General features: G+C 50.8%; 1 protein-coding gene across 1 annotated transcript; it reads left to right on the plus strand.

Moving 5' to 3' along the window:
• Nucleotides 1-8,810: 8,810 nt before the first annotated feature.
• Nucleotides 8,811-12,116, plus strand: LOC143822574 (uncharacterized). Its single transcript, XM_077307904.1, has 3 exons — nt 8,811-10,145; nt 10,604-10,738; nt 11,331-12,116. Exons 1-3 carry the CDS (start codon nt 9,002-9,004, stop codon nt 11,462-11,464), a joined length of 1,413 nt encoding a protein of 470 aa, XP_077164019.1. The 5' UTR covers nt 8,811-9,001; the 3' UTR covers nt 11,465-12,116.
• The last annotated feature ends 409 nt before the right edge of the window (nt 12,117-12,525 follow it).

The raw sequence follows: 12,525 nt of genomic DNA on the forward strand, positions 1-12,525 counted from the left end.
TTAAGAAGAGAAGAAGACCCTGAAGGGGGCAGCAAGAAGACTGTTAGATAGGCCAGAGAGTTCAGGACCTTTCTCTCCTTTTAAGTGTGCTTTTTGTCTGTCCCTAGGTTGCTACTCTCAGGGCAATTTCCTGCCTCTTCTCTTTAGGTAGCCATGTAGGCAGGCGCTATCCTATCTCTCCCTGCACTATCACAGTATGTCCTTCCATAAATAAATCCTTTTACCTCCTTTAACCTAAAACACAGTGTGTGCGTATCCTTGACGTCTTTACCCTGTTAACGAAAAGGTGGCCCAGAGTACGATGCTAATTAGGTAGAGCCCTGAGGCTCCCAAGCCTATTCCCAGCCTGGACCTCGGTGCCAGAATTCCGACAGGCTGAACATCCAGGATCCAAGGATAAAGGATGGGGCCACCTCTGAAAGCACCAAAATGTGGGGTTAGGAAGGGAAAGGATTCTGTTTCTGCCCCTCCTCCAAGCAACATCAAGGCTTCAGATCTCCTCTGGGCCTGTGTCCTTAAGGAAACACCCCTGGGCCGCCCCTGGCAGTGCCAACGCTCCAGGGAAAACATATATTTTTTATTTAAATCTGCATTCGGATAAGGATGGCTCCTGTTATCTTGTTTGAAATGTTGTTGTTATGGTGTTATAGACACCGTGTTTACTGTCCTAGTGATTAAGTGAGTCACCGAGTGCCTCAGGGCTGGAAAAAAGTGATAAGTTTTTTTTTTAAGAGAAAAAATAGTTAATCACTTGCTTTAGTCAGATGTTGTTCTGCACGTCTTCTTTATACTGGAGCACGAGATTTTCCACCTTAAGACTCGACAGATCACCCCACCTGTGTATATTTTGCTATGGGTACACTGCAGCATGGATGTTGAACATCAGAGAACATGCTGAGAGTACAAAAAGAGGGTTAGCGGGAAACACAAAAATATTAGGGGAATAAAGGTAGACTGAGAACACAGAATCCTGACTAGCATAAAATTTGCTGGAGAAGGATGAGCCACAGTTGTGTGTGTGTGTGTGTGTAAGGCAGGGGTAGTCAAACTGCGGCCCTCCAGATGTCCATGGACTACAATTCCCACGAGCCAATTCCCATGAGCCCCTGCCAGCAGGGGCTCATGGGAATTGTAGTCCATGAACATCTGGAGGGCCGCAGTTTGACTACCCCTGGTGTAAAGTGTTCACTAAAAGCACATAGTACTATGTCAATGCCCTAGCAGTGTTCAGAGCAAGAGAGGGGAGCGCCGGTTCCCCATGTAGCTCAACTGAGTGTTTGCAAATTCGGGAAACAACCCCCCCCCCCCCCCCGTGGACCTGTTCAAGTGCTGGTGTTGCCAAGATTCTGGACACAGCTAGTCCTTCTTGGGCTGAGCATGAGACACCCACGTGGAAAACTGTAAAAGTCAGCAAGATGTTGCTTATGGAGCAGGACAAGAGGCTTTTGTTGTTGTTGTTGTTGTTGTCATCATCGCTGAATGTGCCCATTCAGCACCTCTGCAAAGAAACTCCTTCCCAGGGTGCACCAGGCTGTCTTCCTAGGCAGGGCTGGGCCACCTCCAGCAGCACCTTCCCTGCACATGCAAGGAGTAGGCAACGCGGGCTGACACCAAGCAAAACACTCAGAGGGAGAACACAAAGTCCTTGCCATGGCTCAGCTTCCAGATTGTGCAAGCAGGTGCTCGGGAGGGTGTTCCCAGCTGGAATGGCAGCCTCCAAAGGTGCCAAGGGGTGGGGCAGATTTTGAAGTTATCAGAGCAGAACCTAGACTAGTACATTTCCACAGGTGACCTGCCAATGGTGGCGGCGGCAGGGGGGGGGGGTGTCTCTGTGACTTGTCAGACATCGAGGGCTTGGAAAACAAGCCCACCAAGCACAGCTGCTGCCCCAGCTCTGGGACTCTTGGCCAGGCATTAGGTGCGTGTCAGCAGTGGCCTTGTGTAGTGCCCAGACTCTGAGACTGACTTGCCCGGAAGGAGATGCAGGGCCCAGCAGCCTGAAGAGACATCTGATGTCAGCTGGAGGAGTGAGGCTGCTAGATGCTAAGGCTAGAAAGTAGCGGATGGCTTGGTTACTCTTTGTGGCCACCACCCAGCACACCTTCCTTCGGAGTGCAAACAGGCTAGAGGTTGCCTGGCTTTCAAACAAGACCTGCAATGCATGCTGGGATATTTTTAAAGTCTTGCTTTTCCCACCGCTGCCTTCATGTCACTGCTCTGAAGCTGTGCATTTGTTAAATAGAGACTCTATCAGGAAATGATTCAGGGGGGGCGGGGGGCGTTAAACATAGGATCACAGCATTGGCTAGTTAATTAATTTTTTAAAGCTAGAAGCCAGTTTTTAGTTCTCCTTTGTCTAGCTAGTTGCCTATAATCTCAGATGTAGAGAGGGAGAAGCACCCTGGGTGTATATTCAAATGAAGTCTTTTGTGATTGAAACGGCAGGGCTGAGGTGGGCAGTAGAAATAGGGTTCAGGGCAGCCTGACTTTCACTCTCATCTTCAATTGTAAACATGCATCACTGAAAAAGCCAACATCTCACTTGGTCCAAATTATCTCTGAGCCAATTGCCAAAGCCCAGCCCATCTCTCTCCTCCTGGTCCTGGTGGCCCGGTGCACTTGCATGCAAATGGAATCTGCATTTCCATGACTGCCTATCTCAGAAACAGGGCAAAGTGGAAAAACCTGTACTGTCAAACGGAATCCCATCCCGCCAAGCCAGCTCTTGTGGAAGAACGCTTCAGAGACGGCCAAAAAAAAAAAAAAATTATTATTATGCCAAACTTTTGTTGGAGACAGTGTTTGCTGTTGTTGCCGAAATAAAACAGCGATTTTGTGGGATGATATGATCCAGTTATGTAATGTAAAGCCGGGCAAGTTAAAAAGGGAACATGACAACGAGAAGCAGCCAGCTTTCTGCCACAGAGGCTTTTGGCTCCAGCCTCTGAGCCCACAAGCCTCAACATTTTCAGGGTGTTCCGATCTCCCCCCTCCCTCTGGGATCTGGTTATATAACCAGGCAACATTGAGAACATTTTTGTCTGTTGCTGTCATATTGTTTTGCTCTCTGTCTTCACTTGCATTTGCTTCAGCCGAAGTTGACGAAGGCACCATCTTGCATGTCCTTAGAGCTGGTTCGCAGGGGCTGCTCGCTCCCAGGCTTCTCCCAGAGATTCCTGCTGACCCAGCCGGGAGTAGCAAGGACAAGGCAGGGCTATGGGCTTGTTGGGATGTGCTGAAGGGGGCTGGCAGCTCCCCAGTTTGAGAAACGCAAGCCAGCTGGGCTCAAGGCTCCCCCAAACATCCAGCACCTAACATATGGGCAGCACCCCCCTCACAACTGTGGCAGGGAATCACAGCACTGACTCGCTTCACACCCAGTGACTTCTGCAGGAAATAATCTTTGTTTCGATATTTAGACCCCACGTTTCTTCCCAGTGAGGATCCAAAGCAGTTTACACCATCCTTCACCATGTCTCCATAGGCCCCGGGAACTGTGCCTTTGGCTCATGCAGAGGAGTGGTCAGCATTTCCCTCAGGTTTACCATTGGCATGGCAGGGCGATGTTCAGAGGAGTTCATTGCTAGCCTCCAGGCCTTGGCCCTGAACTCTAAGTTCCAACCTGCTGAGGGTGAGGGGTAGCCCTCTTTTTAGCTGTTTGGCAGGGGCTCATGGGAATTGTAGTCCATGAACATCTGGAGGACCGCAGGTTGACTACCCCTGCCGTTTGGGATACTCAAAAGTTATCTGCAGCCTTGGTGTTTATGAGGAGGGCCAGACTTGTGCACAAGGAAATCTCCTTCAGAATCAAGCTGGCATGATTTGGGCAAGCCTGGGGACAGGACGGCTTGACTCCTTTCCCTGGCAGTGGAGCAGGTGGAAGGGGATCGGGGCATCAAGAAGGAGGGATCCTGCTTCTGTGGCCTGTGATATTGCAATGCCGACTGCCTAAGCCTGGACCATGGCAGGCAGAGAACCAAAGCAGAGTTCCCTTCGCCTCCTCCTCCTCTCCCTCCTCCTCTCTCAGCTTGTTTTGAAAAGCACAAAGTCTTGTGAAAGGGCAGCCAGTCTATGAAAACACCCTGCTTTCCTTCCTGCTAGGCTCAAGAGCTGCCCTGGAGCTTAGGAGGAGAGCAGGCCAAGGACCAGAAACACCAGAATGGGTAGAAGTTCCCAGCCACGCAGTGAGTTTCCCCATGTCTTCTCATGCCTCCTGGCACCCACGGGCTAAACTCTTAAGAAACTCTCCAGGACAAGGACAAAAGCAAATCAGATCTGTCCATATGGTGCCCTCAGATAAATCCTAACACCTACTGGACCACACATTTCAAAAGAGCAGCACAACCCACCTCTAACTTGCTCAGCCACTAGATCTTTGGGGTGTGCTGTTGTAAAGTTCCTTTAGAATCATAGAGTCATAGAATCATAGAGTTGGAAGGGGCCATACAGGCCCTCTAGTCCAACCCCCTGCTCAACGCAGGATCAGCCCTAAGCATCCTAAAGCATCCAAGAAAAGTGTGTATCCAACCTTTGCTCGAAGACTGCCAGTGAGGGGGAGCTCACCACCTCCTTAGGCAGCCTACTCCATTGCTGAACTACTTTGCCCACATGTGCCCCATCCCAGAGAGTCCACCTCGAACACTGTCACCAGGTATCTCTCACGAGGGCAGCAGCAGCACAGTTTGTACCTTTTCCTTGGCAGGGACACACGAGATTTCTCCTTCACCCGTTTTGTTTTGAGGTGAGTGAACTTTCTTCCTGCCTGTTATCTTCAAGGCCGTGCCTGAGGAATCAGATTCCATGTCCTTGGAGGATGCCATGCCCCCAGAGCAATGATGCCCGCTGCTGGGTTTGCTATCTAGTCCCATCACACGTGGGCATCATCTACCCGGTATCCTATCCTTGCTAGTCCCAGGGCTGCCTTCCGCAGGGCGAAATGTAGCAAGCTGCCTTGTGGTACAGAATTCTTTCCCTGCCGTGCAGCTGTGAAAAGGCGAGTGACCTATCAGGTGGTGCGCGCGCACACACACACACGCTGCTCTTTGCTCTCTGTTGCTGCCTGGACTGGAGAGATTTAGGAAGATGCCGGCAGGCGCAGGAAACGGTCCTTCCGGCTTGGTGGACTGAGCATCCTTCAGGCCTCCCAGTGCCCCTTGCCAGATGGGCGCGATCCCAGCAGCACAGCTGCTTTCCCAGGACTGCGGGTGAACACAATGTCCCCTTGGCTGCCGGGAGAAAAAAAACAGCGGGAACATCTGCAGCTCCCCCCTCCCCTCCAGAAAAACTCGGGCTCCGCTCCCGCATTGGCGGGGAATCGGCGCCCTCGTGTGGCCGGACTGAGAGGCTGTGCCTCCCCCGCTTCTCCGGGGTGAAGGCGCGGATGAACGGGTTTCAACGTTGATTCAAGTAGATAAGTCGGACCGGGCTACCAATTAGTGTCTCTTAATGACTTATTTCCACCTCTGGGGAAGCGTCTGCCATTTATCACTACCTTAACATTTTATATCCCCCCCTTCCATGCTTTTGTGAACGACAACAGACCCCAAAGGGCAGATTTTATTATTCTAGCGAGGAGCCATCCAGTCTTCATCATCATGCTGCCTATTTGTCGTGACGCTGTTTGCTAACTGGCTACTAATCTACTACTCTCTCCTGATATATCTGTACTGTTTTGCTCCCTGTTGTAACGTAGGAAGGGTGCCTGCCCACGAAAGCGCACGCCTCGGATACATCTTTGCTGGACTCGAACGGCGTTGGGTTTCAGTGTAAACGCAGACCAGCGCCGGGCGGCTGGAGAGGCTGGGGATAAAAGCAAGAGCTGGCTGGTGGGTGGCGTTAATAATGGCCAGCGGGGCGCTCCCAGGACCCAGCCTCGCCTCCTTCCCGTCGTCCTGGCAGCCGCGGGGCGCCGAGCCTGGGAGCAGGAGACTCCCGGGAATTGAGCGGGTTGCCATGGAGACGCTCGAGGCCCGCCAAGCGTCTTCGCAGCTCTTCGGCAGGCCCAGCCCGGGGAAGGCCAGGCGGCTCCCGCAGACCTCCAGCTCCCTGCCTGGAACGCCTCCTCCTCCTCCTCTGTAGCAGCGCCCCCCTTTGCATGCCCCGCTTCGAAAACCTCTCCAGGACCTCTCCTGCTTCCCACCGACTCGCTGTTTTTGGTGGCTAGGGAGGTACCGTATGATGGCAGGGCAGGGTTGGGTCGGGTTGCCAACTGCCCAGGATAAGTAGCTTAGCCAGGAATTCTGTTGGGGAGGGCACTGCCATGGGCGACAAGCAGAACTGAGCACTGGTAGCTGGTAGGCACACAAACCGTGTGCTTACTCCCATTGTTGGCATTAGATCTGAGCAGAGTGGATTGCAGTGCCCCAGGGGCCACTGAGCCAGGCCTGCTTCTCTGGCCCTGGGTGTCTTCAGGGATTTGAATCTGGGCCAGTGCTATTGAGTTTTCCTAGAAATTATCCAGGGTGGCAAGAGCCAAAGTGGTCTGTTTAGAGAGCCAAACAGCTCTCTCGGAGCTGGGTGAGTGGCGATGACAACAGTGGAAATGGAGGTGGGTTCACAGAGGGTGAGCCTTGGGTTTGAAGGAAATACATTTATTTTCCACAGCCCACCCTAAGATTTTGAGGCAACTAATAAAGAGTCTTTTGATTATGGCTTCCCCTTCCCCCTTTTCTGTGGCCTTACAGATGTCTATCTGGAATTGTGGCCTGTAGCTCAGGGGTAGTCAAAGTGTGGTCCTCCAGATGTCCATGGACCACAATTCCCATGAGCCCCTGCCAGCAAATGCTGGCAGGGGCTCATGGGAATTGTAGTCCATGGACATCTGGAGGGCCGCGGTTTGATTACCCCTGCGAGTGTAGCTTTTTGTGGAAGATATACAGCAGCGAGGTGATATTACACTTTACTCCATTCTGGTTCAGCCTCACTTGGAGTACTGTGTTCAGTTTTGGGCACCACAGTTGAAGATGTAGACAAACTGCAGCGTGTCCAGAGGAGGGCAACAAAGGTGGTGAGGGGTTTGGAGACCAAGACGTATGAGGAAAGGTTGGGGGAGCTTGGTCTGTTTAGCCATGAGAGAAAACGACTAAGAGGTGATATGATAAGCATTTTCAAATACTTCAAGGGTTGTCGAGGATGGAGCAGAGTTCTTTTCTGTTGCTCCAGAGGAACGGACCAGAACCAATGGGATGAAATTAATACAAAACAATTTTCGGCTAAACATTCGGGAGAAAGTCCTTCCAGTTAGAGTGGTTCCTCAGTGGAACAGGCTTCCTCGGGAGGTGGTGGGTTCTCCTTCTTTGGAAGTTTTTAAGCAGAGGCTAGATAGTCTCCTGACTGGTTTTATGAACTTAGGCAGATTTTGAGTGGGTGGGCAGGGTGTGTCAGTGTTTCTGTCTTGTGGCCCTTCCTTGCATACCCAGGGAATCACTAATTGCTGCTGAGGGGTGGTAGGTGAATTTCCTCCAGGACAGGCTGGATTCTGGAAATTTTTTGTGGGGTGGGGGATCATTTGGGCATGAAATTGGGGTCACTGTGGATAGGCAGGTAGTTGTGAATTCCTGCATGGTGCAGGGGGTTGGACTGGATGACCCTGGAGATCACTTCCGACTCTTATGATTGTGTCCTGTAATTTTTGAGGGTTTTTTAAATGTCATAAATTCCTTATGGAACTGAGAATGCAGGATAAAACAGTCTTATACTAAGTGCCTGAATCCCTTTTGCTTGGCTGCAGTAGGACATCTTGCCTGCCCTTTGTGACATTCTGCAACATGGGAACACCAATCCCTCTATGCTGTGCCACAACTGTGTTCATGTCAGCAGGGGTTTCTGCAGGTGCCAGTATACAAGTGGGCAAAATCAACTGTCCTTACATGTGACTTCTCCACTGTGGCCGTCACCTTGTGAAATGCACCTTAGGACGCCTGTGGAAGTCAGGAAAGCTCCCATGTTCTGGCCTTCTGTAAACTATACAAAACTGCACAGCACAAGATGGTTTCACAAACCTACTTGGATAAATGGTCAGGACTTGTGACCTTTTCTGCTGTATATTGCATGTTGTAGACATGACCCTAGTATGTAATTTCTGTGCCACTGGCATATTAACACTTATGCTCCTCCTTTCTGATGGTTTCCAGTCCTCTAACGCCCTAATTCAGCCTTTCTCAACATTTTTACTGTGGAAAAACCCCTGAAACATTATTCAGGCTTTGAGAAACTCCTAAAGTGGCACAATCATGCAGAATATGGTTGCAAAGTATAGCTGTGGACACGTCCACCTGGGACCCCTCCCCTTCCCACCCCCTCCAGGCCCATCATTGGCCATTTTGAGAGGAGAGGGCAGGTCAACATGAACAAATATGGTTATATCATCTGATAAATGTTTAACAAATTTAAAATATATAGAGAAATTAACGCCCACCCATTCAGGAAAACTTCCCAGGGTTGTCAGGGAACCCCAGAATTTCACGAAACCTGTTCTGATTCATTCATTATTGAATATTACATCTTGTTGACTACACTGACTCACGACACGTAAATCCGCCTTGAGTCCATGTGAGAAAGGCAGACAATAAAACCCTGGAATTTTCATTACAGGAGCAAACAAAATGACAGTCAAGCACATATTCATCTACTCTTCCATGCTGGAAAAAAACTCCACAGAACAAGCAGACCTTTTGCACTGCTTCCCTACCCCAGTAGCTGCAGCCTTGCCACAGCAGTCAGGAAACACTGGGATCCCAGTGTCATAGTCCCTTCTGTGATGTAGTACTTGCCCCTGGTTGCTTTCATCCAGGATCTCTGTCCTCAGCCAATGACATCAGCCCTGATGCTCCCACTCTGGTCCAAGCCAAAGGCAAGACGATGGCATAAAAAGCTCCTCCTGCTGGAGGCCCCCTCCCCTGCACCCCCACCCAGCTGTCCTCCTTCGTTCCCTCCTCAAGCCCAATAGCACAGAGGGGGGCAATGGGACAGTGGGGGTGGCTCCTAGCCATGGTCACCTGACATGGTGTTTCTCCTAGGGAGAATGGAGAACTACGAGAAAATCCTCAGGATTGGCCAAGGTGCAAGTGCGGAGGTTTTTCTCATGAGGAACACGAGGACAAAGCAGCTGTTTGCCGTGAAGAAGGTGAAGATGAACCAGAGCAAGAGGCTGCAGAGCAAGGAGGCGGTGTTGCAGGAAGTGGCCATTCTGAGCTCCCTGCAGCACCCCCATGTGGTGGCCTGCCACGATCATTTCTTTGACGCAGAGCAGGAGCATGTCTTCATAGTCCAAGACTACTGTGACAGTGGCTCCCTGGACGAGCACATCAGGATGAAGAAAGAGGGCTACTTCCCAGAGGCCACCATCATGGAGTGGTTTGTGCAGCTGACCATGGCTGTCCAGTACATCCACTCTCTGAAGATCCTGCATCGCGATATCAAGGCGTCCAATGTGTTCCTCATCAAGATGCAGATACTGAAACTGGGGGACTTTGGCATCTCCAAGGTCATGGACAGCACAATGGACATGGCAAGCACCTTTGTGGGCACCCCTTATTACCTGAGCCCCGAGCTCTGCAGAGACGTGCCCTACAGTTCCAAAGCGGACGTCTGGGCATTAGGCTGTGTTCTTTTTGAGCTGTGTGCGCTGAAGCCCCCCTTTACTGGCTTCAGCTTGGGCGGTTTATTCAAGAAGATTGTGAAAGAGGATTATTCTCCTGTCCCAAAGTGCTACTCAGAACCTCTGCACAGCTTGGTCCAAGGGATCCTGCAGAAGGACCCAGAGGAAAGGCCCAGTGCTGGCGCCATCCTCGGCATCCCGTATGTTCAGGAGCACCTCAGACTCTTCCTTCTCCACCAAGAAATCCAACTCCTGAACAAACCGCATCCGGAAGCATCACAGGATGGAGACGGCCGTGGGCACAGCCCGCGTGGACTGCACCAGAGAAGGCCGCTGGGCTATGTGGGTGACACAGGCCCAATAGTAGTATCGGGCCCACTTTGTTCTCACCAGCTGCACGCTGAACACCATGACCCAGAGGACGTCTCTAGCATCCAAAGCAGTAGTTCTGATTACTCCGAGGACTTTGAAAACACAAGCACGTCCTCAATCAGCAGCAGTTCAGATGAGGATGCTACTAAGACCACGGAGACATCCACGGAGACTGGTAAGGATGGGCGAAGGTTTAGCAAAAAAATGGATCGACAGATCATGGAGCTGAAAGGGAAGCGAGGCAGCCCATGTGGCCTGGAGCCTTGAATTAGCCAACATAATCAGGAACCAAGCGCCTTCCTGAAAATGTTGGTGATTCCCGCCAATACATTCTTTTTCTTGCCAGTGGGGCCCCAAAGTGGTTTCAAACATCCTTCTCCACTTTATCCTTACAATAAGTCAACCCTACAAGTTAGGGTGGGCTGAAAGAGACTGGCCAAAGTCAACAAGAAGCTGTTGTGGCAGAGCTGAGATTAAAACCTGGGTCTGACACCCAAGTTTATGCCACACTGTCCTCAAATAGTGCTGAATAGTGGTGTGTGTGTGTGGGGGGGGCTATTATGATACCCACAAAGCCACTTCCTCTCCCCTTTTGGTCACTGGTGCCAAGAAATTGTCCTATTTTTCCTGCAGACTCTGAGGATGAATGGGGGCTGAGCAGTTATCCTGAGGACTTTGAGGACTCGGAGGAAGCTGAGAATGACCTCCCGCGTAGCCTGCAGGAGGCCAAGGCTTCCTCCCCTCTGAACAAGCTGCAGCCATACAGAGGTAAGGTGGGCAAGGAAGTCCATATTTGTGTTGGGCAAGGAGAGGGATATCATAACTTCAAATAGATTCAAGTGGGTAGCTATGCTGGTCTGAAGCAGCAGAACAAATTTAGAGTCCCGTGGCACCTTTAAGACCAACCAGGTTTTATTCAAGGCATGAGCTTTTGTGAGCACACACTTCCATGACATAGTATCTGAGGAAGCATGCATGCACACAAAACCTCATGCCCAGAATTAAACTCTGTTGCCTTAAGGATGCCACTGGACTATAACTTCAAATAAACACCTTGCTCCACATAGATGCCTTCATTCCAGTCACCTCTGCTCCCATTACAGAAACATGCCCATACATCCTGCCTCATCACACCCATCTGGGTTCGCAGATTTTATTCTCTCCACCCACTGCTGCTCAGCCCTCAAGTAGTTCCGCTATGCCTCTCTCCAGGAAGGGCTTATTGCTTGCCTCCCCCTTGTCTTCTCAGGCCTTCTTTGCCACCTAGCAATAAAACCTTCAGCTTCTTGAAGACTAGCACAGCGAAGCAGACAGGGCCCCATAAAGAGCACTACTTCAACTAAGTCATTCTTCTCCACAGGGGAGGAGAGCAGCTGTGGAAGTGAGAACAGCTTGTTTTGCAAAGGCTTGTCGCCAGCAACTGAGCACAGATGGGACTCTGCACACCTGGAAACTTGTTACCTGCTCCAAAGCCTGGACCTAGAAAGCACTTAGAGAAATGGAGGATAGTGGAATCTGGACACTCTGTGGGTCATGTGGATAATGGGCCAGTAGGTGGAGCTGTTTATGAAGGACAGCACTGTTTTGCTGCTGTGGGCAGTGCTGGGCAGTTCACCCTCATTCCTCAGGAGCAAACATTACCCCTCCGAGGCTCACAGGCAATGTGATCACCTGACCACCATGACCCACGTCCACATGCACACACCCACACCCCAACCCCCTGCTGCAAGGGCCATTGACTAACACTGGACCCTCCACAACACATTTCTCCCAGTCTGCACCACAGAATTATTGAAAGCCCACTCTGAAGAGGGTGGTTGGTCAAGAGATATTGCTTAGAATTTAGTGGGGCTGACTGCTCAGCAACCGATCAGCAACATACACACAAAGGAATCCACACATCCCTCGTTTCTATCTTGTACCATTCAATCACATTGACTCTGATCTGCCAGTGGCGGCCAACAATCACACTGCTGCATTCCACCCAGCACAGGTGCCCAACTTGATTCCTTTGCCTAATTCCCACACCTTTGGCATCTTACATGCCTCTAGAGCACTGCCTCTTTCCAATGAGAGAAGCCCCAAAGGGAAGCTTCCTCACATACCCTTTCCCCAATCCTTTCATGAATAAAACTTGGACACTTTTTATAGTTGGGTAATCAGTCATGTCATACGGGCAATGGTCGTCTGAACAGCATTTCTGTGACAAACTTCACATCCAGCAATGAGCTAGCGGAGGATCAGGCATGGGAAGAGAGAAGCTATTTGTCCAAAACATGTAGCAGTCAAAGCTTCCTGGCACAGACTGCAAAAACACCAAGGGAAATGAGAACATGCAGGGCCATCCTTTATGAGCAGGCTTATACTGAAACAGCCTCTAGCCCTTTTGACTCCAAGGCTACACCTAAAGCAAGAGAACACAGGCCTCCACAGACTAGGAATGCAGACAATAGACGGCCACTATGGCCTTTAATTACACCTGCCTGTGAAGACTGCACTAATGGGGGTGGGGGTGGGGACAAGCAATATAATTTGCCAGACAGGAGAAAGCACTA

Source organism: Paroedura picta, chromosome 13, assembly GCF_049243985.1.
Source record: "Paroedura picta isolate Pp20150507F chromosome 13, Ppicta_v3.0, whole genome shotgun sequence".
Classification (NCBI taxonomy): Eukaryota; Metazoa; Chordata; class Lepidosauria; order Squamata; family Gekkonidae; genus Paroedura; species Paroedura picta.

Coding starts and splice junctions, on each gene's coding strand:
- LOC143822574 (XM_077307904.1), top strand. CDS start 9,002: ATGGTGTTTCTCCTAGGGAGAATGGAGAACTACGAGAAAATCCTCAGG. Junction 10,146..10,603: donor GGAGACATCCACGGAGACTG/GTAAGGATGGGC, acceptor TTTTTCCTGCAG/ACTCTGAGGATGAATGGGGG. Junction 10,739..11,330: donor CAAGCTGCAGCCATACAGAG/GTAAGGTGGGCA, acceptor TCTTCTCCACAG/GGGAGGAGAGCAGCTGTGGA.